Source organism: Antechinus flavipes, chromosome 4, assembly GCF_016432865.1.
Source record: "Antechinus flavipes isolate AdamAnt ecotype Samford, QLD, Australia chromosome 4, AdamAnt_v2, whole genome shotgun sequence".
Taxonomy (NCBI): domain Eukaryota; kingdom Metazoa; phylum Chordata; class Mammalia; order Dasyuromorphia; family Dasyuridae; genus Antechinus; species Antechinus flavipes.
The window spans coordinates 80155529-80182605 of NC_067401.1; the positions used below are offsets into that span (position 1 = coordinate 80155529).

At 39.1% G+C, this 27077-nt stretch overlaps 1 protein-coding gene across 2 annotated transcripts in view; it reads right to left on the reverse strand.

Moving 5' to 3' along the window:
• TMEM63A (transmembrane protein 63A) overlaps positions 1–27077 on the reverse strand; it is a 45201-nt gene that overhangs the window by 7778 nt on the left and 10346 nt on the right. For both annotated transcript variants that reach the window (XM_051993406.1, XM_051993405.1), the window contains exons 4-18: positions 24862–24941; positions 21032–21098; positions 19398–19435; positions 16712–16854; positions 15976–16027; positions 13991–14099; positions 12252–12322; positions 8894–8974; positions 8364–8487; positions 8048–8181; positions 6059–6196; positions 3466–3619; positions 2251–2357; positions 2031–2117; positions 712–774 (exon numbers count right to left, since the gene is read on the reverse strand). In XM_051993406.1, the coding sequence (XP_051849366.1) occupies positions 712–774; positions 2031–2117; positions 2251–2357; positions 3466–3619; positions 6059–6196; positions 8048–8181; positions 8364–8487; positions 8894–8974; positions 12252–12322; positions 13991–14099; positions 15976–16027; positions 16712–16854; positions 19398–19435; positions 21032–21098; positions 24862–24941 (1448 nt within the window). The remainder of the gene's footprint in view (positions 1–711; positions 775–2030; positions 2118–2250; positions 2358–3465; positions 3620–6058; positions 6197–8047; positions 8182–8363; positions 8488–8893; positions 8975–12251; positions 12323–13990; positions 14100–15975; positions 16028–16711; positions 16855–19397; positions 19436–21031; positions 21099–24861; positions 24942–27077) is intronic.

Consider the following 27077-nt stretch of genomic DNA (forward strand, 5'->3'; position numbering starts at 1 on the left):
GAGACCAGGGACAAGGGAAGGACCCAATAAAACAGGAAGGGAGGGAAGGTTTGACCACTCCCTTGGGGAATAATCTTTTGGGGAGCTGTAAGGATGAACTAAGCCATGATGCCGAATTCATGGAGGCGGGCAGGGCGAGAGTCCTTGGAAGGGACAGTAGGTATGTGGGCGTAGGAGTGTGCTCGCAGCATATGTCTCAGCTAGGCAGGCAAACAGATCCCACAAGGACAGCAATTCAGTGTTACGGCTTAATTATCCTGCTGCTTCCCTTCCCGAGTGTGCCCGCTCCCCCAAGTGGATAAGTTTGCTGTAAATAAGGTTCAGAGGATGAATAAGGCTCTGGCTAATTGAGTTTTATCCCCAGAAAATTAATAACATTTCCATAAGCACAGTAAAAAGTGGGTCAGCTCACAGTTATGCTGACAAGGAAGTCACTCTACATACCTATCCCGAGGGTGGCTTTAATCCCAATATGGGCCAACAAAGTCCAAGACTTTTTTTTTTTTATTTGTTTGGTTTTTTTAGAGGGGATGGATGGAAATGAAGGAGGAAGGAGAAAAATATCTTCTGAAGCATAGATTTCAACTTGAAAGTTTTTGCATCAGGTTCCCCCTTCATCCTCTGTAGAATATTTGAGCCTCAGAGTATTCCAGACAAATGGTTCAAAGAACATGGGGTAGGATATGGGGAGGCACTATGTGTATCACTTACTCTAATCTGATCGAGGTCTCAGAGGAAGCTTTGTCAAACAGCCACCGGAAGAAAAAATCTAAACTGGAATAGAAATGGATCCCATGATATTATTTCCATTATCCACAATCAGGCAGGCAGACAGACATACACACACACACACACACACACACACACACACACACACACACACACACGCACACACACACTCTCTCACTCACTCTCATATTCTCTGTCTCTGTCTCTCTCTGTCTCTCTGCTCTCTGTCTCTCCACTCTCTGACTCTCTCTTTCTCATATACATATTTTTCTCTAATCCAAAAACAGGCCCAATAGCAGGAGCTATATCTGCTTTCTGTAAGGAATTCCAGAAAGTTAGAAGTGGAAAAGACCTAATAAGGTCTACTTTAATCCCTTCATTTTATTCTTTTTTTTTTTTTTTTTTAGTGCTTTAAAGTTTTTAAAATGGTTGTGGCTTTTTAGAAAAATTCTAAACATACACACCAAATAAAGAATATTAAATGGAAATTATACATGTACACATATGTATATATATACTCACAAAAAAGAATATGTATATGAAACTGCCAGTCTTGATTTTCCTTTATATACAATAAATGCAATCTTATTCTTTCAAAGATCTTCTGTTTGTCTATGTTTCCTTCTAGAATTTTTTTTTTTTTTGGTTTTCTTCTATATATTTTTAAAAAATGTTTCAATAACCCATTTTCTTTCTTTTCTTTTGTAACCTTATCACTAGTGTCTCTCTTCTTCTCATCTTGCCTCCCTACCAGTGAAAAAAGAAAAACAAAACTCTGATGACAAATACACAAAATCAAACCAAAAAAATTCTTAAGTGGCTTGGTCCTAAAATATATGACTCATTTCACATCTTGAGTCTTTCTCTGTCAAGACTTTTAATCCTTCCTTTTTTACAGCTATCAAGGTTTATCCAGGATAAGAGCCCTATTCAAGGTCAACTTACTAGTACAAAGAACTGGGATTCAAACACAAGTCTCCTAACTAGGGATCTATGACTTTTCCCATCATACTGTACTACCCCTCAGCTGTGACTTTTAAATAGGACACCTATGGTCAATGACAAGAACTTCCCTAAATGACAGGGTTAAAAAGTGGGTTTGCTTTTAATTATCAAAGTATAAAGAGGAGGGAAATTGAATCTCTCTTTGGATAAGTTAATGCCTAATTCTAAGTGAAGCCCTACAGTCATACTGTAAATAGGTAAAAAAGAAAAAAAAATACTCATAGATCCATACCAATGAAATTCCATGTTTTTATGGAAAAGAAGTGGATCTCACGGTGGAAAGTGGTGTTTTATACCTGGTAAGTCCCAGAGAGGGGAGGATCAGCACCATGAAGATCAGGAAAATGTACACCTTGATCATCATTATTCTGTTTTCTCCTGACCTGAAGAAAAGAAAAGATGACAGTCCCAAAGATTTTCACCCTGCCCTCCAATGTTCCTTTTCAGTGTTCCTTATCATGTGTATATGGGTCAAAGCCACCCGTCTAAGAGGAAGAAGGCACCCTGCTCACTCACTTGGTCCAGTGGGACTCCAGCAGTGTAGAGTAGTAGACAATGGAAGGCAGCAGTGCAGAGAAGGACCACAAGAGGAGGGTTGGGAAGAACTGACTGATTACTGGATCCTACAAAATAAGAGTCAGAGTAAAGTCTCAGCAAGAACAGGCACAACAGGGTCCACACGATGCCCTCCCCCCTGGGAAAGGAGCTGCTGGTATCAACACGATGCCCTCCCCACTGGGAAAGGAGCTGCTGGTATCAGCACTCAATGCCTCTGGGAGGCAGGGTAAGGGTCTGAAATGAACAGCTGGCAATTAACCGAACACCAGAATGAAAGAAACAAAATCAACAAAGACATATGTGGGTGGGGGGAGAGGAATGGGAATGTGGAGACCTCAGCCAAGCTAATTCCAGGAAAACCAATGACTACATCCTCAAGCTGAAAAGTGATACAGTAAAATGAACTCCATTCAGATAATGGGATGAAGCATGAACTGGGAATCAGGTGCCATGGATCCCACTGATCCAGTTTTGCTTCTAAGGCTGATGTGACCCTGGACAAGTCACTCCAGTTGACACAGACTCAGTCTTCCCATATATGAAATAAAGTGGTTGAACTAGACAGGTATGACCATGCACAAGTCACTTTACTTGTGATAGAACCTCAGTTTCTTCATCTGTTAAATAGGGATAATAATAGTCACATGCTTATGTGACAAGTGATGATATTTGGTTCCAATGAAAGGCATGCAAAATACATTGCAAATGCTAAAAGTGGAAAATAAATATCAGTTATTTTCAAAGGATCATAGCTCTAGAGTAGGAAGAGCACTTAAAGGAAGCCCAATCCCCTCATTTTACAGATAAGGAAACTGAGGCACAGAACAATTAAATAATTTGCTCAGGATCATACAGCTAATAAGTGAATAAGAAGATAATTAAATGAGAAAAAAAATTTCAACTCAGTTCTTCCAGGAGATGCACATAGCCATCTCCTACTTCATTATCATAATTATAATTCTCATAGATTCCTAATCTTAAATGATAGGGATCTTTTATCTTTTCTATTCAAGATTCCAGAGACAAGTATGACCCCTTCATCTTTCTCATTCTAGGCTAGTGCCTTATTATTTCAATTACTATGCCAATTTCTTCCTCTTTCTCTTGCTCTCATCTTCACCTGTTACCCCCATCTTCCCCCTTCCAACAAGGTATGTTAGAGCAAGCACTCACATTTAGGGCATGAATGGGTTTGGTGACATTGAACTTGTCCATGGTGGAGAGAATGATCGAGGGAGTGGTCAGGAAGAACAATACCACCGAAAGGATGAAATTGATACCTGCCCACTGGAACCACCATCGGAGGCCCTGAATAGAAAGATTCTTCCTGTGGGAGAAAGGAAGACAAGGAAGAGAAGCTCATTTTCAATGTTTCCTTATTTCCCTCCGTATTTCCTGCTAGTAGAGACATCACCCAGTCTCAGTTCTGATTCATGTCTAGGGCCTTAGAGGTATTAAGTGTCTCTAGACTTTATACAGCCAAGATTGAGGACTATGGAGGATTCCTTCTGAGGGATTCAATGCAAAATTCTTGACTTCTGGACATGCAGGGGTTAATATAAGACCCACCTCTGAATGGCTTTCAGCTGGAGGCAAGCCAAGCCAAGCCACTGGATCCCCGAAGGCTTGGAGGGGAAACAAAAGAAGCAAATTCACCCTCCTTGGGTTACCCACTGGATGACATACATGTTTACTTTGTAACTTTAACTTGGAAGACATAGCTGGGGCTGTGGAATGAGTGCTGAGCCAGGAGCCATAAGAAAAAGCAAGCTCTGGTTCCTGCTCTGCAGCCTACTAGTCTCATGATGTTTCTTCATCTCTCTCTCTATTTATATATGTGTGTGTTTAATTTACACATACATGTATGCTTAAATAGATTCATGTTTATATATAATTTACGTATTGTGTATATAATGTATACGTGTATGTGTAATTCATATATGCATGCTGAATGTGTATATATTATTTACATGAATATATGTAATTCATATATATGCATGCTGAATATGTATATATAATTTACATGTGTTTATATTTTATGTGTGTAAATAAAATTTGTATGTATATAGTTTTATATATGCGCGTATAATTTATGTGTATATATTTATATATCATTTGCATGTGTGGATATATATATTTATATATGTATAGCTATAATTTATGTATGTCCATCTGTGTATATGTATAGATATACATATGTATATGTGTACGTATATATATGTGTGTGTTTACTAATGTATTCCCCCATTAGCATATGAGTTCCTTGAGGGGAAGTGATGGTTTTATTTTTTCTTTATATTCCTAGAGATGAACATAGTATTCAGCACATAGTAGGTGCTGAATTGAAGTGACAAACGGTATCATCCATATTCATAGTGAGCCAACTGAGTTAGTAACAAATAAGAAAAATTTCCCAAATTGGAAAGAAGGAGGGAATCTCCACTCCTCCCCACCCCCAATTAAGCATGTTTTCCTTATGTAGTGTTGTAAAAGAGCAAAGGAGAGAACACTTTTGGCTAGAGGAAGAAAGGCAAGGCTCGGAATCCAAGGCATTGGCATATGGCTACAGATCTCTATGTTTCTCCCCCTGCCATCCGTCTTCTCTTTCTTGTTCCTCCTTCTTCCATTTCCTCTCTCTTTTCCTATTCTTCCTAGCACTGAACAGTGCTAGGAACATAGTAGGTACTTAAGAAATACCTGTGGATTGGTTCTTCTAGCTTATACCTTTGACCAGGTATTCTTAACCTTTTTTTGGTATTATATCCTTTTTTTAAACCTTTATAACTTTGCTCAAAAAATGAAAACTTTTTTTCAAGATTAATAGTAACATCCCTTTACATTCCTGAATACAGTGATTAATCCCAGAGCAACCTGTGAAAATTCAGCCTGAAGCAGTCTTAGCTGAAGAGAATGCATCCAATGTAGGATGCTTACATGAATGAGGTCTTGAATTTTCTACAACACATTTGTCCATGACCTTTCTGATCTAGGCTTTTTTTTTTTTAATTTAGTATTTTATTTCCCCCCCATTTGTATGTTAAAACAATTTTTGTTGTTTTTATATCATGCTTTGAGGAACATGGTAAAAACTTTGTTCTTAGAATAACATTTTTAAAATATTAAAGGCAATGCTAAATTTCAGTTAAACATTAGCAAAAATAAAGATATCATTTTTTTCCTAACCAAGTTCATGATCCCCAGAATAAGAATCCCTGCCTTAGAGCTACCATGGAGCAGAGGGCTGGGTAAGCCATGATCTAGGGAGAGGGAAACAGGATTCATAAGCTCCATATAGAGACTCCAAGGAACTAAGTCATTAACAGTTTGAACTTCCACCATTTAATCTATCATAAAACTACTGGAGAGACAGGTCAGAAAATGGTAATAAGTTCACTAGGCAAAATTCCACTAAATTGAACTGTAGGTGTGGGTAAGAAATGATGGCATAGATGTCAAAATAGATCTAACATTTATTAACTTTGGAAAAATTACTCAGTTGCCCTATTAAATGGGTATAATAACACCTGCCTGTCATATCTGCCTCACAGGTTTATTGTGATCATGGATAGAAAGACTTTTACAAACTTTAAAGTTTTATATAAATTTGAGTTATTACCATATCAGCACAGAAGAGTGGGATCCCCAGGAGATTTGTGCCAGACACAACAATGAACAACAGATGCAAAGTTCATTATAATAAATACAAGTTCTTTCCACCAATACCCATCCCCAAATCCAGTCCCCTAGGAGTCAGGCCAGAGCTCACCAACAAATGTTCTCTGGATAGGAGGCGAAAGCTACAGTCCAGCTGGAGGTACTGAGTTCTCTGCTGTAGGCTGAAGGCTGTGGCTCACCTTTGCACCTGCAGCCCTGACACTTGCAAGCGTTGAAATCCTTGAGGATGCTGCCAAGATAAAAGACAGACTGGAACACATCCAGCATGCAGAAGGGGCTCATTCCTACCAGGGCAAAGACTGGGATTCACTGGGAGACATTCTGAAAGCCTTGAGGAGTGAGATGAGTACTCCTGCCTTCCTATGAGCCATTCCTGTCCCTAAAGTCTTTCCTGTTCAAGATCATGGAGATGACTCCGGTCTTGTAGCTCATTGCTATACCATCAGGTCCCTCTCTGTTTCTTCTTTCTCCTCACAAATAAACTTCCTTAGAAGATTCCTCCTTCCAATTTCAGGCTCACCCTCGACTCCTCCTGTTAACCCTGTGGCTCAGAAGGCACATGGGATGGCTTGATGATATTTATCTGGGATAAAACTCATGACATGATATTTTTCCAGGCTAACACTCAAAGATATGCTCTCCCAAAGTCCAAGATCTATCATGGAGTAAGAACTAGTTGGTCTTCAGGATCTGAGTAGGGGAGGAACAGAGGAAAATATTTCAGATGGCTACATTTTCCTTGGCATCTGCTATCAAATAGAGAGAGACAAAGAGAGGAGTACCTTGAATTGTCCCTCTTTTGAAATGAGAAACTCCAACTTAGAAAATGGTTTCTGTGTAGATAAGTTGAAAAATCACATTTACTTTTGCCTTGGTTTCCCTCAAGTCCTCCATGCTCCTAGCTTTGATTCTGAGCTGATAAAACTAGACAGTCTTATTTCTAGAAATGAAAATTAACCCACCTACAATGACTAAAACTGGACTAATTCTAACAGAAGCGAGACACTGTTCCTTCAGGCCTAGTGGTGGCTAAGGGTATGGTGAATGCTTTCTTAAAGGAGTACACTGTGGCTACAAGTACTTCTTGTTATCTTTGTACATTTAATTAAGTTATCCTAGACTGCTCATGAGCAAGGTACCATGACAAAAGAAAGAAATTCATCCGTATGATATCTTCTTGATATGAGCGACACCAGAGACTGTCACCAATGGATCAATGGTGCCTCTCAGATATCCCCCATTCAATGCTTCCATGAATGGGTCACAGACAGATATAACTGGATTTGGAAGAAATTTAGAATGGCAAACTCATGTTCTTCCCATGTTTACTGTTACTCTTGTCTTCTGACTTCAAGGAATATTGAAGAATTTAAAAGTTGAAGAAAGGATCAGTGTGTTTTTAAAACTGATATGCCAGGGGTGGAAATGAAATGGAAGGAAGATCTTTTAAATATGGCAAAAAGGACAAAGCCTGAGCTAATGTAGGATGGTTCTCTAAGGTGATACCAAAGCTTGTCAGCTCAATTAGTTAAAACAGAGTGCTGATCAATAATTGTATAAATAATACGCATATATTGGATTTAACATATATTTCTACCATGTTTAACACATATTGGATTACTTATCATCTAGGAAAGGGCGTGGAGGAAGGGGAGGGAATTAGAACAAGTTTTTTTGCAAGGGCTAATGTTGAAGAATTGTCCATGCATGTGTTTTGAAAAATAAAAAGCTTTAATAAAATAAAATTTAAAAAGTATAGTGCTGACGTACCAGGGGTGAATTATGACCTGAACCAGTTAGCAATCACTGTGCCATGTTCATAAATGATTATACCCTTAATCTACAATCTTACAAATGTATACCAAGGGTCAAAGAGTAGTTGGGAAAGGGAGGATGTTCATTGTAGTCCCTCACTTTTATAGCAGAAGGTCATATACCTTAATCACAGCATCCTTTTGATATCTAAAAGATAGCCCATGAAGTTAAGTGGGAAATAAACAAAAGATGAACAGAGATGGAAAACAGGGAACTTTTGGGAAAGCAGAATCTGGAGCCCAAACCCCCATTTGTATCTACTCACAAGTTAGCCATGGAGTGTTCCTGGAAGGTGACAAAAGCCATTCCCAAAGGATGATCCTGAACAGTGTGTTCCTCTTGGGATAACCTTCGCAGCAGCCTGTCTTTCATCCGGGTATAGTAGATGATGGCATCTTCCTGGCAGGAAAACACTGACTCAATCCCACATGATGGGACATTGCCCAGACCCAGAAAGCCACAGGACCTTCATAGGACCCGATAACCTGTCCTGTAGGAACTCAACTGACTGAGACAAAGAGGAGCCAGCTCCCTTCAGCTTGTGGAATAGTATCTATTCCTAAAAGGTTCAAGGTCCTCACCTTCTCGCATCCTGAGATATCACAGAAACAGAACTGGCCACAGGGCTTGGGGTTGATGAATGTGCGCTCGCCTGTTTTTATCTGCAGGTTGGTGTAATAGTTCAGGCTTTTCTCTGCTTTCTTTCTGTAAACGGGGAGAAAAATTCAAGAGCAGAGGCACAGGTAATATTTATCAAGGTATGGGCAGGCAACAAAGAGTAGAAGAGTCTGCTCCTTGTGGTCAGGGGGAAAAATTTCAATTAAATTCAAACATTTATTAAGTGCCAACCATGTACAAGGCACTGTGCTAAGGGAAAAGACAGATGAAAATAAAATAGTCCTTGCCCTTGAGAAGCTTAGTGTATTGACAAAAATTTTTTCATTAAAATTGTTTTAGTATTCAAGCAGAAGTCTTGCTTACTTTATAGCTGAGAAGATATGGATCATCACGGAAGTCAGGACTAAAACCTGACAGTTTTGGCTTAATCCAAGGTTCTTTGCCCCCCACTCCCACAGGATCCCTTGACATCATACATATTCCTCTAACGTACCTTTCATTACACAGATAAATTAGCTTGGCAACATCATAGCATAGTTGGACCTCTACTACAGTACAGGTGGGATAGGCCTCTCTTCAGCATGGAGAAAGGAGGGAAAAGGAAACAAAATAAGCATGATGGGAAAGAGCAAACTCTACTCAGAGAATATCATTATTCATTTAAAATAGTAACCAACAGGCAAGATGAGCTTCTCATGGGTTGTTCTTATGAAGAATTCTGCCAAGTCTAGGAAGTTGTTTTTAATCTGAGATCCGTGAACTTTTCTTTTTAATTTGAATAACTATATTTTAATATAATTAGTTTTCTTTGTAATCTTATATATTATGCATTATTTTTTTTAATGAGGTGGTACCTGATTGATCTTGCTGCCGCAAGTCTCTCTGCTCCAGTTTTTTCTCAACTTAAAGTGATTTTCCTTAGGCACAGATTTGACCATGTCATCCTACTTGACAAACTCCAGTGACTCCCTACTCTTTCAGGTTCAAATATCAAATCCCCCATTCACAGCTTGGCCTCCTACTGTTCTAGTCTTTTTGCATCTTACTGCCCAGACCAGTGATTCTCCAACTCTTTTTCTCGGTATCTTTACGGTATTAACAACTATTGAGAATATGTCCAAAGAGTTTTTGTTTATATGGGTTACATAATAGATATTTACCATAAATAGAAAAAAAAACTAATTTTGAATTTGTAGACCTTCTGAAATCAGAGACCCTCCAGGATTCACTGCACCACACTTTGAGAACCACTGGACCACTATCACTACCTTCTCCCTGCAACATATTCTGATATCTAGGACCAAAGTCCTCTTTAAAGTTTCTAGCCCAAGATGCTCCATCTCCAGATTGGCTCTCCCTATGCCTGGAATGCCTCATTCCTGCCTCTGACCTGCCCTGGCTTCCTTCCAAGCCCCAGCTAAAATCCCACTTTCTACAGGAAGCCTTTCCCAGTTCCTCTTAATTTTTGTACTTTTCCTTTGTTAATTATTTTCTTTTAAAACTGTACAGTATATGCACATGTTTAAATATATTGGATTACTTGCTATCCAGGGGAGGGGCTTGGGGGAAAGGAGGGAGAAAAAACACAAAGTTTGCAAGGGTGAATGCTGAAAATTATCTTTGCATACATTTTAAAAATAAAACGGCATTTTAAAAATGTAAAAAAAAAAAACTGTACAGCATATAGAGAGCTTGTTTATACATAGTTATTTGAACATTGTTTCCCCAATTAATTCACTTCAAACAATGCCTAGAACACAGAAAGTGTAAATGTTAATTGACCGAATGACTGATGATTAATTCTTTTTCATTCATTCATTCTAGTCCAGCTACTCTTTCAATTTTTGCTTTCTAAGTACATTAATAAAACTGCTAGAAGAGACTTTAGAGGGACACATCCTAATTCCCTTGGAAATCTTGGCTACTTTGCTTGTATCCCAAAATCTGTGGGGATCAGTACTCTTTGATCTTTTGGCATATAAGATAGTGTGCTGATAAAGCTGAATCCCACAAAATAAACTATGACTGTGTTCAAGAAAGCTATTTAACAGGAATTATCCACATGTGATAATTAAAGGAAAGTTTCTAGCTCAAAACAAACATACAAAGCTAAGCTTCTCCTTTTTAGGTATAATATTCCTACTTTTACTATTATGACAAGTTACCTAAGAGGCCATGTGGTATCACTGCATAATTATATGGTATAATGAACAGAGCATTAGCCTAAAGTTATGAAGGTCTGAATATCAAATCTAGTCTTTGGCACTTACTAGCTGTGCGACCCTGAGCAAGTCACTCTGAGACCTCAGTTTCTTTAACTACAAAATGGGGATAATGATAGCAGCTATTTTCCAGGTGGCTGTGAGGATCAAATGAGATAATATTTTTAAAGCACTCATCACATGCCTGGATCATAGTAGGCACTTGATAAGTACTCGTTTCCTTTCCTTCCTCAAAGGCTATGCTTGAACTCAGGTCTTCCTAACTCTAAGCCCAGCACTCTGTCCACATTGCCACACTGCTTCTCTGCTTGATAGACTGGACTCAGCTACAGCCCAGCCCTGATCCAAGGTCTCAAAGAAAATGGTGTGAATTAATGAAGTGCTATAGTGTAAGACAGGTTTTTCTTGTCTCACTCCTACTTTCACCCATCAAGGGGATTAGTTACTGGTTCTTTAATAACTAGTCCTTTTGAATGGGGGAAACTGGAAGTGATACAAGAAAAACGTAGTAATTAGTCCTCTTAGATGGGGCAAAGTGGGAATGAGACAAGAAAGACCTGTAATAACTAGTCCTCTTGAATGGAGGAAAGTGGGAGTGATACAAGAAAAACCTGTAGTAATTAGTCCCCTTGAATGGGGGAAAGTGAATAAAACAAAACCAAAAAAAAAAAAAAACTGTAGCAACTAGTCTCCTTGGATGGGGGAAAGTGGGAGTATTACAAGAAACACCTGTAGTAATTAGTCCCCTTGAATGGGGGAAAGTGAATAAAACAAACAAACAAACAAAAAAATCCTAGTAACTAGTCTTCTTGGATGGGGGAAAGTGGGAGTGATACAAGAAAAACCCGAGACTTACATGAACTGATGCTAAGTGAAATGAGCAGAACCAGGAGATCATTATATACCTCAACAATGATACTGTTTGAGGATGTATTCTGATGGAAGTGGATCTCTTCGATAAAGAGAACTAATTCAGTTTCAATTGATCAAGGATGGGCAGAAGCAGCTACACCCAAAGAAAGAACACTGGGAAACGAATGTGAACTATCTGCATTTTTGTTTTTCTTCCCGGGTTATTTATACCTTCTGAATCCAATTCTCCCTGTGCAACAAGAGAACTGTTCGGTTCTGCACACGTATATTGTATCTAGGATATACTGTAACTTATTCAACATGTAAAGGACTGCTTGCCATCTGGGGGAAGGGGTGGAGGAAGGGAGGGGGAAAAATCGGAACAGAAGTGAGTGCAAGGTTTAATGCTGTAAAAAAATTACCCTGGCATAGGTTCTACCAATAAAAAGTTATTTAAAAAAAAAAAAAAAGAAAAAGAAAAACCTGTAGTAACTAGCCTCTTGAATGAAGTAATACAAGAAAAACCTGCCTTTCTAATGGGTGGTTCCTGGTTGATCTTGCTGCTACAAGTTTCTCTCTACTCCAGTCTACCCTCAACTCAAAGTGATCTTTCTTAAGCACGAATTATGTCCCATGGCTGAACATTCTCCTTGAATGGATCCTGGACCCTGACTTCCATGTGGCTCTGAGATACTTCCAAGGTTGATTCAACAACTAAGGATGTTTTCACTTCTGCAGGGGTTTGGCCCTAGGAAGCTCCACCATTGATCTCCTTACCTGAAGTGACTTTCTAATGTCTCTTTCCTGGTGTTTTTGGGGAGTCCTGTAATAAACAAAGTGCGCCTCACCTATAGCAGGAAAAAAAAGACAAAACCAGCACATTACTTTTTAAATAACATCTCTAGGATGTGTCCCTCAAACGTGCCCGCCCAAATGAGTCTTATATAAAAAGCCCTTTGTAAACCTTAATAATACATAATATATAACATAATGTAATAATAACATAAATAAATAAATAAATAACAATGTATGTCAGGGTTTGTTTTTTGTTTTTTTTTTTTTTTCCTGTAAAGCATTCTCCAATTTACAGAGAATTTCTAAATAGATAATCTCATTCCAAATTCACGGCAACCTTTAGGAAGTAGACCACATAGCTGTTGTTCTCTCCCAGCTGAAGGAAATAAAGTCCCAAAGAAGTTCGAGGGCTTGCCCAATGGTATTCATGCAGTATGGGGCGGGAGGGAGACTAAGATTTGGATCCTCTGACAAGTACTCCTGAAGGACTTTGAAAAACTCTAAGAAAACAGCACAGCTTGTTTTGTTCTTTCCAGAGACTCCAGAAAGAAAACATCTGGGAGCTTTACTGGATACTTTATTGGCTTTTGCTTTAGGTCTTTCTGCTGCCTGAAAAAGAAGGGATTTGTTTATGTGGTACCTTCTTCAGAAGTCTCTGAGACACAGACCTGTGCTGCTTTATTTGCAACACAGAGAGATTGAGAAACAAAAATCCAGAAAAGAGAGCTGACCGGCTCCAGGCCACAGAGTAAATCTGGGGCCCAGCTAACCCCAGGAGAACCAGAGCTGCCCTCCAGCTGGGGGTGTGCCTGATCATAGAACACCTGATTCTATTTGGAGAAGAGATTATCATTATTTTTTTAAGATATAACTCAGCTGAATGGAGGTCAAAGCATATTATTGTGTGTTTATGTGTGTGTGTTTCTCCTTTGAGTCTGTGTCTTTTTTACACAACATGGAATATGTAAATATGTTTTGCATGATTGCACAAAAATAACCTATAGCAAATTGCTTTTATCTCAGGGAGAGAGGAGGTGAGAGGAGGGAGAAAATTTTTAGGAAAAACAAATGTTAAAAATTGTCTTTACTTGTAATTGGGGAAAATATTAAATGTTATTCAAAATAAAAAGAAAGACATGATTTAGGAAATAAGAAGAACTAATCCCAATGACTACAAATGACAAATAAAAAGATCACCAAAAGGAAGTTAACAAATGAGTAAATAAAAAGACCAACGATGATTCTGGAGAACAGATGATGAAACAGACCTCCCTCGACCATGGTAGAGAGGTGGGGAACCACAAGAACAGAATGTAGTACATATTTTAAGACAAGGTTGCTTTATCAAGCATTTTTGCTTACTTGTTTTTCTTTGTTACATGGGGGAGTTTAATCTAAGTGAAAGCAAATGTAAAATGTTTTGTTTTAAGATATAACTTGAGAATTAGGAATAAAATATCAGAAAATCTTAGCAGAAAAGAAGCAGTCAGCAAAATGAAAAATTAAACAGTCAAAACTCCTCTGTTGATAATATTGTCCTTCAGGCCTTGGAAGACACAGTTGGAAAGCCCAGGACAAATTCAGGAGCAAATCTGCAATTATAAGCTCCCCCAAGACCCTCTATGACCTCAAGCAGAGATCAGGATGAGCTGGGGGAGTTCCCACTGGGCTTCCCTTCTCTGCACCCTTCCCATTTCTGGGTACTGGCTACGGTCACTGACCAGGTTTTCCTCTTTATACTTGATGGACTGGGTATGGTGCCTCATGAAGGCAATGGTCAGCAGCAGGTAGATGACGGCAAAGATGGTGTGCAACCAGAGCAAGTTATTTCTGAGGAGAAGAGAAAAAAGTTCAGAGTTGGGTTTGGGGGTACAGAGGGGAGACATCTATAGAATATAGGAATCCAGTTTAAGATGTCTACTAGGTAGATGAAGATCTACCCAGCATTTCTCCTTCCCTTATTTCCCCTTCTCCCTCTGGTATTTCAGAATATTGGGTGCATTCAAAATATACTTTTTTGGAAAGGGGACAGGAACAGGATATAGAAAATGTGTGACCACCTCACTGCAGTCATATAGCAGAGCTGGTTTTAGTGGACTAGGTGCTCCAAGCTCTTGATCACTTCACCATCAAAGTGATCTTCCTTTTAAAATGTAGGTCTAATTACATCCCTTTTCTTCCCTCTCCCTCTACTCCAGTGACTGCTTTATTATTTTCAAGATCAACTATAGAGAATCAATTGGCCTTTAAAGCCTTTCCCAAATGTCTAGTCTTATTACATTTTACTCCCTTCTCCATATTTTATGATCTATCAACATCTGCCTTCTTTCTCATTCTCACTCATTTTTTCCTTTGTGTGTTTTTATTGGCTCTTCCCTGTGCCTGGAATTTTTTTTCCTTCTCACTTCCATCTCCTGATCAAGCCTCGGTTCAAATCTTACCTCCTGCAAGAAGCTTTCCTAGACCTTTTAGCTGTTGTCCATTTCCTCTCCCAGATGACCTTTCTTCTACTCTGTATATCGTGTATGGACATAGTTGTTTGCAGATATCTTCCCCCATTAGATGAGCTCCTTCGAGGCAGGGATGGTATTTTTGCCTTTCTTTGTACTCCTAAAGCTTAGCACAACGCCTAGTGATCCTAGCATTTATTAAACTCCTCAGCTTTGCAGCAGCTTCTCATCCTTGAGCCCACTGCTAGCAACCTTAGGAAGGGCTAGAAAAGTTCTTGTCTATGGAAAGAGAAGGGGTAGGAGGAAGGTAGAGTAGAAATTCAGTCTTTAGGGAGAAAGAAAAGGTGCCCAGAATAAGATCAAGAGTAAAGATGTCAGAAAGCTCTCTCCCTGCCCTTATTTCTTTTTAACTGTAAAATATTCATATCTCTGGAGCATGAGGGGCTGCTTCTTTGGTGAGCATCCCCTGTAAAACATGAGTTTTGTTTGTGACATTCAAGATCCTGGTTCAGAAGAAAACACAACCAGTAAAAGTGCACAAATCTGCTTGCACTTGACCCTCTCCTTATCTCTACCTATTAGTCAACCAGTATTTATTAAACACCTACTAAGTGCCAGGCACTGCAAAAGTGATAAAGACATGAAAACAAAAATTAACTAGTATCTGCCTTCAAGGAATTTACATTCTTATGGAGGAGATAAATACATTTATATATATCAACAGCATAAGTTTAAAGCAAATAAATACAAATCAGAACAAAAGTGTTTAAATACAAAGTAGTTTGAAAGGAAGGGTACTAGTAGTTGTAGGGGAAGGATAGAAAACTCATCATACAGAAAATGATACTTGCGTTAGATCTCAAAGGAAGAGAGCAATTCTGAGACACCCTACTCCCTACACTCTCTCCCTTCAGAACCTCACTCTCAATTTAATACTTTAAATGACCATCTCTGCCTCTCAAAGCTGCATCTTCAGCCCTGAACTTGATTCTGAGCTGTTACCCTACATCTCCCACTACCTACAGGTTGTCTCCAAATGTATATCCAACAAGCATTCAAAGTCGACTTGTCCAAAACAAAACTTTCTCTTCTACCCAAAAGTCATTCCTCTTCTCTTCTGAATCTGATGTGGCCTATTCTGGGATTCCCAGTCTAGCTTCCCCTCAAAATCCTGCCTAAGAAGAAACACACATCAGAACAAGGACTGCTAGCCCAACTTCTGTCGGATTCATGTGCTCCCCAACTCTGACACTCACCCAGTCTGCAGATTTGCTATTGTCGTCCTCCCGAAATTGTAAGCATCTTTAACTGCAGATAAAACAGAGACAATTGTCCTGAGACAAGTCTTGAAGAAGATTGATAAGGAAAGTCAGCTTGCATTTATAGAACTCTGTGTAAGGGCCTGAAATAAAGTGTTGTCTAACCTAGAAACCAGTGATTCTTATTTCTCAGCAAATTAGAACACTACTTTGAATTCACTTTGGAACACCATCCTGGATTTTTTTTTCTTTTAGTATCCAGTATGCATGCATTTTTAATAAGACAAAATAAACTAAAATTTAGTTCTAGATAATTTCATTGCAGCCCTTAGGATAATTAGAAACATCCTGGATCATTAGAAACATTTCATGGCTTGGGAATCTCTACCATGGATGAAAATTAATTTCAGCATTTGAAAATAAGATCCCTTGTGGAATATTTAAGGGGAAAAAAAATCACCAAATCTGGAACTTGACTGAAGAGAGTTGTATTGTGACAAGAGCACTGAATTTAGAAATAAAAGACAAAAGTCTTTGTTCAACTTTCAGATTTGTATATGATCTATCTATCTGTGTGATCTGGGCTGAGTATCTGGCACTCAGACCTTCTCACATCTGAATTCAGTTGTTAATAATGACCTGGAGATCCATTCTGGATCTTTGTCAAGGAGTTCCCTGCTCTGGTCTCTCCCGCCTCCAATCCCAGAAGTAGGGAGAGAACGTTCTTTCTTACCCAGCAAATCACCCGAGAGGTTGACAGGCAAGATGACACACAGAGATAGGAAGCTGAGTACCACCAGCAGGAAGATGATATGGCGTTGGAAGCTCAAGTAATGTATGGCATCATCTCCACACCATTCCTGGATCTGTTCATCTCTGGGCAGACACACACACACACACACACACACACACACACACACACACACACACAGTTTCAATTAAATAGCTTGGTCCAGTAATTCCTCCAAGACCCTACCTTGGTTTGGGTTGATAGCATTTCATGGGACCACCCAAGTGTGTAAAAGTGTGTGCACACATATATCTCAAAATACATTGTGCATCTTATTTCTCTATTTTTGCTTTTTAGGATGAAAAAGTCACACCACAGAACTGATTTCACTATAAATGAATGGTCCATAACTTTACTGGGCTCTCATTGAAGTTCAATAATCTTAATTTATTAACTAATCCTTCCCCAGACCCTTGGTCTTGCTTCCTTTATGGATCTCAAAGTCATTATCTTGGGAAGCAATTCCTAGAGAGAGCCTGGCAGTTCCTTCTGCTGGTACTGTGCATGCAGCTACCATAGACCAAGAAAAGAAAATTATCAGCACTTTCAAATGGTCCAACATCAGAAACTGGGATGATTTTATCAGTAGAAATGACAATGCTTTACTGCTGCATCCCAAGGACCATGGACTTTTGCATCTGATTTGAAGCTGAAACGTCCTTTAGAACATGAATTCCGTAAGAGCAAAGATCTTCCTTTTCTCTTTGTATCTCCTGCAGCTAGCACAGTGCTTCCCATGTAAATAAGCACTTAATAAATGTTTTTTTTTTAATTTCCTCATTCAATAATAATCTCATTCAATTCCATATCTTTAAAATACCACCTCTATGCAGATGACTTCCAAAGTCCTATCTCCAGCCCTGACCTCTCTTCTGACCTTGAGACCTTTCTCTCCAACTTACTATAGAATATCTCGATCTGGATATCCCACAATCACCTCACACTCAACATGTCCCACAAACTAAGCTTTTTCTTTTTCCCCCTTAAGCCTGCTTCTTCTTCTGACTTTGTTATTTCTGTCAGGGATACCACTATCTCCCACTATTCTCAAAAGTTCAAAATTCAGGGGTGATCTTTGAACCTTCTTTCTTCTTCACCTCTCATACCCAATCAATAATCAAATCCCATTGATTCTAGCTATTCAACATTTTCCAAGTCAGTTTTCCTTTCCCCAACCTCCTTTCTAATCCCACTGCCATTACAGGCCCTAATTACTATCCACCAATAACTTCTAATAGATATTCCCATCTCCATTCTCTTCCTACAGAATTACAAAATTTCTAAATTGGAAAAGCCCTCAGTAGCCATCTAGTTTAAAACCCCTCCCCAATCCTTATTATACTATGACATACCAAAGGGCCATACAGCTTCTGTTTGAAGACCACTGATGAGGAGGGAAATCTACTGCCTCTTAAAGCAGCCCAATTCCACTTTGGGATAACTCTAATTCTTAAGAATTAAAGGCAGTTAGGTGGCACAGTGAATAGAATGCAGAACCTAGAGTCAGGGAGACTCATCTTCCTGAGTTCAAATCTGATCTCAGACACTTACTGACTGTGTGATACTGGGCAAGTCACTATATCCTGTTTGCCTCAGTTTCCCCATCTGTAAAATTAGCTGAAGAAGAAAACGGCAAACCACTCCAGTGTCTTTGTCAAGAAAACCCCAAATGGGATCACAAAAAGTCAGATATGACTGATATGATTTAACAACAACAAAGATACAACATTACCACAATGGTAGTGAATTAAGAGAATATCACCATCCGGAAGAGTTGAATCAAGTATCATTATGTATCAAAGCTCTCCCCACTGGCTGCATGGTTTTACTTCCAAACCAGAGTTCTTACTACTAAGCCTTGCACACGGCAAGTATTTTATGATATTTTATTGAATGAAGCAATGAGTAATAGAAGATCAACTATTTCCTTCATCAGTTTTAACTAAAACATCCTCTTGCCCCACTCTCATTACCTTTTACTAGGAGTAGGAGTGAAACCAAAAAATACCAAACCTCTTGTAGCAATAATTAGACTTAATATTGGTGATTTGCTATTAATAAAGAACTTTTAATTGCAGCTTTTAATCAATGGATAGTTTTTAAAGGACCTAGCTTAGAAATGTGTCCCTGGTCCAAGTATAAAAACACCAATGACACTTAATGCTGTTTAGAGAGAAAGCAATGCACAAAGCTGTGAGCTTCAACAGTGGCAGATTTTACATTCTGGGTAACTGAGAATAAAGGGGGGCCCCCAGCTACCCTTCCTCCTCTGTCATTTCCCAATGTATACTCAATTGAACTCTTTTTGTGACCACTTCACATTCCCAAGATGGTCTATTGCAAAACATAAGTTCCCTCTATGTTTCAGAAGCTTATGACTGTTTTTGTGGGTTCCCTTCCTTTTGAGCACTTCCATTTCCAAATCAGAAGGCATTTTGGGATGAAACTTATGTTTCAACCTCAAGATAATGCTTATGATGCAATAAAAAAAAGCACACCACACCCCTATAAAAATACTCATTCTATATCCCAATGCAGTTCAGTTCTTTTCTCCCTAACATTCCTACCACCCAAACAAATGAGCTGTAACAAAGAATCTAAGTGACTTCTCCCTCCATCACATACTTACTGCATTCGAAAAACAGCAGTTAGCCATGAACAACACCCCTGGAAATAAAGAACAACTTGATTAGCTTCTAAACATCTGTTGCTTTGAGGAAACAGTTCTTTTCATAATCTCTGAAATCAGACAACAACTTAATTTTCTATTATGCTGAAAGTAGTTTATCTGTCCACAATTTTGCAGGCTGGCCCTTTGTCCCCCTCAAGACAGTCTCCATATGCTCCTTGTAAAAAAAAAAAAAATTCACAGCCGTGCACCATGTGTGTGGAACACTGGAAAAAACATTTCTTTCAAGTCTCAATAATTTGGGGAAAAAATATTTTTAAATCTCAAGAGGGTAAAGTCCAAGCACTTAAATCAAGAGATGATGACATCTCGGGGCTGATTTGGAGCCATCAATGCAGAGCCTGGCAGTGGAACATTTGGAAAAAACTGATATGGCTTGGGCCAGAAGCATAGGGACGAGAAAATAGCAATCTGGGGCCACTTTTAGAGTGAGGTCTAAGGGAAGGAAGTTATAATATGTTTTTAGACTTTAAAAGCAATCACAATTATTTTTAAACTAAAAACTCCCTAGGGCTTAATATGCCTTTAGCTCAGAAGTAGGTCAGCAATTCAACTGCTGATCATCTACTGCATGGGGACCTCTTTCTTTTCTTTCTCCTCCTTTCTCCCTCTCCTTCCTTTTTTTTTCTTCTGTCCTATTCTCTTATTCTTCTCCCTTTCATTTCCTTCCCCTCTTACAACACTATACCTTCAGTTTACTAAGGAGCCCTTTTGGGACTACTGGTTAACATCAAAGCTAAACAATTACTGGTCTTCATCTTTTTTATTTTTCTCTCCTGTTCACATGAATTCTTTAAATATCCCAATCCTATTCTAACTCATGATATATCTTTCCACTGTGTTCTCCACCATTATATCTCTCTTGCCTATGGTTCCTTTGATGAACATGGGCCAAACACACACATAATAGTATTGCCTGTGTGATCTGGGGAAAAGTCACAATCTCTCTGAACCTCAGTTTCTTCCTCTGAAAAATGAGCGGGTTGGACTAAATGGCCCCTGAGGTCCCTTCCAGCTCTAAATCTATGACCCTGAATTCAGGACCATCTCTAGTCACCCTGCTTTTTATCTGGCCACTGGACCCAGAGTATTCTGGCGGGGAAAGTGAGGCAGGTGAGCTTGCAGCCCTCCCTCACTTCAACCCAATTCACATTTCATGGCATCCCTTCCCCGATGCCATAGTTCTCTTGGAGAACAAAGGACATATAACAACAAATTTATAATGTTATAATTGTTATTACTGTTAATATTGATTTTAAAATTTAAATTTTGGCATTTACAGAGCTCTTTCTTTGCAACAACTTGAAAGGTAGGTAGTAGAGTATTATCAGAATTTTATAGCCAAGGAAGAGGACTCTCAGGGAAGTTAAACAATTTGCTGGGGGATCACCCTTGGAATACAGGGACTCAATCCAATTGTCTGGATCAGGTATCTTTCCCCTGAACTGGTCTGCCCTCTTGTGGTGTATTTAATAACCGAGCTCAATACTAGAAGTAATCTTCCTCTCAAATGTCTGTTAGGAACTCTCCCCTATAGCCACAGCCCACGTTGCTGTGACCTTTAAAATACTAACCAGATCCGATTCAAAGTCGTAATTCCCTGAGGAAGAAGAAGATGACAGCCTCTGGTATCTGGAATTTCTGAGATACACAGGAGAGAAAAGTATGTAAGCTTGTGTAATCACACCTGGGGCACAACGTCCACATTCTCCTGCCTTCCTGACTGGGAACCCATTCCCCATGCTAAGTCACTCCATTCAAGCAGAATCAAAAGAATTATAGTAGAATCAAACACACTGCCTTCCTTCAGCATCACTTGGAGAATTCTGACTCAGTTAGAAAGGAAACTCAACTTTCTACCTCGCCCTATTGCTAAGTTCCAGCTACAAAAATTTAAAGGTACTGTGAGATCATCTAGAGTTACTCTATTTGCCTTTTATAGGCCTCTAATCAATAGAACAAAATCCAATGTAAATTATGCAAAATTTACTTGGGGATGCCATAACCATTTCAAATTGCAAGAAGAATTTAAAAACCCTTAATCTCTGTAAGTAAGAACCAAATTCAAACTAAAGGGGATTGCTGGGGGCAGCACATTAGCTTTATCTATGTTTTGTGATATTCTTATTTACTAAACACTTCCCAATTATATTTTACTCTACATTGGGGGAGTTTTACAAGCATAAACTGATATATCTGCTTTATAGATTACAAAGCATTATATTACAGTTTGGTGTAGAGAAGGAGTTCTCAACTAGGGATCTATAGATTGCTTCCTTCCTCCCCCCAAGATAAATTTCAGGGAACTCTGACATATCACAAATTTGGGTGTTTTTTTTTTTTAAATTGAAATTATTTATCAATATAATTTAACTTGTAATCACATAGACATGCATGTATATATGCACATATATTTGTGTGTATTGTATACATACACACACTCACAATTTTATGTATTTAAAAACATTCTTAGAAAGTTTTTCCAAAGGAATCATAGGCTTTACCTATAACACAAAAACATTTAGGAACTCTTGGTATAATGGCTAGAAATGCTGGATCTGGAGTCGGGAAATTCTGGGTTCAAATGGCTGACTATAAATAAGTCATTTAATCCTCTGAGCAGTAGACAAGTCTCTAAGGCAAAAAATTCTGACTTGTTTGGTGTGTCTCTGTGGAGGAAGTTCCTACACGCATTAAAATGTGGGCCTAGGGACTCCTTGAAAAAGCACTTTCCTGCCAATAAATCAGGGATAAGAAAACTAAAGATGGAGAAGTTATGATTTGTCCAAATTCATCCGGGCACTAAGTGTTGGAATCAGGATTTCTACTCCATCATAGAATTCTATGTTCAGTGCCTTCATCAATACACTAATTGCTACCTAGCCTAACTCATGGAATGGGTACAGCATCAGGCAAACAGAGACCTGTTGGAAGACCTTAACTTAAAAAGCCCAAGGCCTCCCATTTCATCCAGTTGTCTTGATCTACATCTTGCAACTGGACCCAGAGGGCTCTGGGGGGAAAAGTGAGACAGATGATTTTGCACAGCCCTCCCTCAAGTAATTCAATTCACTTGAATATCATGGCATCCCCTCCCTGATGTCCTGGTCTTCTTTGAGAACATAAGACAAATCAGATTGGCTAGAGTGACAGGGAAAGATAATGTGGAATGTTGGCGGGGATGTGGGAAAACAGGACACTGATACATTGTTGGTGGAATTGTGAACACATCCAGCCATTCTGGAGAGCAATTTGGAACTATGCTCAAAAAGTTATCAAACTGTGCATACCCTTTGATCCAGCAGTGTTTCTACTGGGCTTATACCCCAAAGAGATACTAAAGAAAGGAAAGGGACCTGTATGTGCCAAAATGTTTGTGGCAGCCCTCTTTGTAGTGGCTAGAAGCTGGAAAATGAAAGGATGCCCATCAATTGGAGAATGATTGAGTAAATTGTGGTATATGAATGTTATGGAATATTGTTGTTCTGTAAGGAATGACCAGCAGGATGAATACAGAGAGGACTGGAGAGACTTACATGAACTGATGCTAAGTGAAACGAGCAGAACCAGGAAATCATTATATACCTCAACAATGATACTATTTGAGGATGTATTCTGATGGAAGTGGATCTCTTCGATAAAGAGATCTAACTCAGTTTCAATTGATCAAGGATGGGCAGAAGCAGCTACACCCAAAGAAAGCTACACCCAGGTGAGATGAATATAAACTGCTTGCATTTTTGTTTTTCTTCCCGGGTTATTTATACCTTCTGAATCCAATTCTCCCTGTGCAACAAGAGAACTGTTCAGTTCTGCACACGTATATTGTATCTAGGATATACTGTAACCTATTCAACATGTAAAGGACTGCTTGCCATCTGGGGGAGGGGGTGGAGGGAGGGAGGGGAAAAATCGGAACAGAAGTGAGTGCAAGGGATAATGCTGTAAAAAATTACCCTGGCATGGGTTCTGTCAATAAAAAGTTATTTAAAAAAAAAAAAGAGAGAGAGAGAGAACATAAGACAAATAACAACAATACTATCTCACAAAAACTTTTTTGAGCCTTGGTTTTTTCTCCCTATCTTCAAAAGGCAAACAAACAGCCTAATATCTCCATCAATTAAATCTAAGCAAATGGCATTATGGTTTTGTTCCCAGGGTTATCCCAAGGTTCATAAAGCAAGATAGCTTTGGTGTAACAAATAACCGTGTTCTCCAGAACAGGGCAGTTCACAGGCATCCCTCCTCCCACAGAAGCCACATTTCTGCACTAGCTTAGGCTGGTGAAAAGAGAAGGCACTGTAGTGAGGAATTCTCAGCTGAAGTTGCCTTTGTGCCACAGTTTTCCCTATTAACATGCTACTGTAGCATCAGATACAGCACCCAGGTATGTATAATATCTAGCCAGATCTGGAAGTTGTGTCTGTTCAGTTGTTCGGATCTATCATTCGCCACTTTTCTCTCTTTAATATAAAACGTACTAAAGGCCTTCAGAGCACAGTATGATATTAAAAATTTATGTCTTCTAATATAGTCATTATTTTTTTCCCAATAAACTCAAAGGGTTTCCAAGCACCTGAGTTAAGCTTTTACTAGGGCTGAAGATGAACTTTTTTTTTTGCCCTAATAAGTCCCTTTTGGGTTTATTAACTTCAAAATTGAAATAAGCAGATTGAGTAAAGAAACCCTCCTCTTTCCACATTTTCCTCAATGTTGAAACACAGAGGGAGTTTTAGCAACTTTATTTCCCCTGTACATTTTTATTTCAAAGCCAAGAATCCTGATCACAAAGCCTGGCATAGTTCTTTTTGAGATACACAGTAAGAACAGGGCTAGGAGGGGTGTTTGCAACAGCAAGAACAAAAGGTCATTTCAATGGTGATGCTCCAACTGAGCAGGGATTCTATTATAAGCCTACACTAACTTTCTGGGTTTTGGCCCAGTCAATCACACCTCCGAAATACCCTCAACATGTTTATCAAGATAAAAATCAAGTTAAAGTGAAAATCTAGGATTTCTATGAAGTTAAAAAAAAAAGTCAAAATTGGGATGCCTGAAAATGGGGGTGAGGGGTAGGGAAAGGGGTTAAGCTTGATGACTATTTTATGAGTTGCTTGAATTATAACATTTATATTAACTTGATACTTTGCATAAATTATCTCATTTGTTCCTTACAGCAACCCTTGTGGGGGGAAATGAATATCTCTGGTCTGGTAAACATACCAGCTAGAAGAGCCATCTCCTTCTTGACCACATGTTCCCTCCTGTGGACACTGCCCAGAAGGCCCCTCCTCTACCCCAACCCTAAAGTAAAGACCTGGGAGATGACCCAAGGGACAGTCCTGCTGCCATCACTCTAAAGTAGTCTTTAATCTACCCTCACCCCAAGGAATCTTATTTTTACCTGTCTGTTTCTGACACCAGTGCGATGCGGCCATAGTCCCAAAATCTTCTTCGAATTATGGAAAACACAACTATTAAAAACTAGGAGCCGGAAAGAAAAAAGGGCCAGGGAAAGAGAAAGACAAACAGATGTATCATAGATGTTTTTCTAATTAGAAACAGAGACTGTACATCTCCAGCAAAGGCAACTCCCCTCTATGGGCATGGAAAGGTGGTCATTTCTCAGGATCCTATTCAGCTGTAACCTGGTGGGAGGATAGACTCTCTTGCAATGGAGCTGCTTTCCCTGATCTTAGTCCAATCTAATTGCAACATTCCCACTGTCCAATTTCTACTAACATCAAAACAGAAAGATTAAAAAGTGGCCCTTGGAGGCAAAAATCACATTTATGTAGCAACCCTGTAGACCAAGTTCTTTCACATATTTATATGTATTTATATATATATTTATATGTATATCTATGTATCTATATATTTATATATGTCTATATATGTGTATACACAGAGATATATACATATACCCCCACACAAACACACATATATGGCAGGAGGTGGTGCAGTGTATAGAGCACTGGTTCTGTAGTCAGGAATCCCCGAGTTCAGATCCAGCCTCAGATACTTAATTTGAGTGACACTGAGCAAGTCACTTGACTTTGTTTGCCTCAGTTTCCTTATCTGTAAAACGAGCTGGAGAAGGAAATGGCAAAACATGCTAGTAGCTTTGCCAAGAAAACCTCAAATGAGGTCACAGAGAACTGAACATGACTGAAAGGACTAAACATGTGTGTGTGTGTGTAAGAATTAACAGCAAAAAGCCTGCTCATTTTCCCTTGACTGAGCCCTGATCAATAATTTTTAATCACTCAAGTTTTGTTTTCTTAGAGAGCAATAACAGAGCCTGGCTTGATTCCAGTGGGTCTGAGTTACCGCTGGGGATTGTTGCAAATAAGCAAACATGGACTTCATTTTATTTCCAATCCATCTTCCAAGCAGCTGCCAAAGTGATGTATCATAGGCACGGGTCTGTGTGTTTCTCCCCAGATCAATTATCTCTATAGTTCTTTATTACTTCTAGGAGCAAATATAAATTCTTCCATTTGGCATTTAAAGCCTATTATACTTTGGCTCCACCTTGCTCTTTCAAGTTAATTGTGTATTACTCTCCTCCATGCACTCCATGGTCCATCCAAACTGGCCTTCTTGTTCTTCCTTACATTCCATCCCTCATTTCTTTGTTTTTGCCTGGAACACAAGCCCTTCTCCTTTCTCTGAAGCACACAGACCACATTAGGTCATCTGCTCATCATTCTTTTCTATGACTTATTGTTGGACCCCCTACAACCTTGGTTTTCTGTAACAGAAATTGATCTATTCTTGCTATCTCAACCTTCCTCTGGGAAAAACTCCTTCATCTTCTTAGAAATATATTCCTTATATATTCCTTCATATCAAGTTAACACTCGTATTGAATTTGTCCATACTTAAAGATGTACGTGTTGTTTCCCCCTTGAGAATGTAAACTCCATAAGGGAAGAGATGTTTTCACTTTTGTTTTCTATCCCAGTATCTGGTGCACAGTAGAATCTCAAAACTTGTGGCTTTTGTATTGACTGGGTTTAAAGGCACATGCTAATTGACTGAAGTAGATCATAAGCATTATAGCATTTTGGCATAATACTGGAAAGACTGAGTTAGAAGCTGTGTTTACACAGCTTTTTTTCAGTACTTACATACACAGAATTTCCCATGTCCACCATCTTACCAGGGTAATTCAATACTCTCATTATGAGATAAAGAAAGAGAGACAGAGACAAAGACATACAAAGAGAAAGAGAGAGACTAAGAGAGAGAAAAAGAGAAAAAGAGAGACAGAGACGGACAGAGAGAGAAAAAGAGAAGCAGAGAGAGTGAGAGAAAGAGAGAGAAAGAAAGAAAGAGAGAGAGAGAGAGAAAGAGACAGAAGGGGAGACACACACACATATGTAAATTGTCTTCAAAATTGGCCCCCCCATCTAGCCCCACCCTTACCTGTTTCTCTCTCCTTCTAGGACCCAACTCATCCTGTTAACCTCAGCCTTCTTGAATTTCCTACTCCACTCCATGCTGCTCAGGTGTCAATTCCCCCCTTCCCCAAGACAGAACACTGTCCCTCATCCTACCACAAACGCCTTAGAGGCAGGGGCCCCCACTTAGTTTGATTCACCTAGTGGTCCCCCC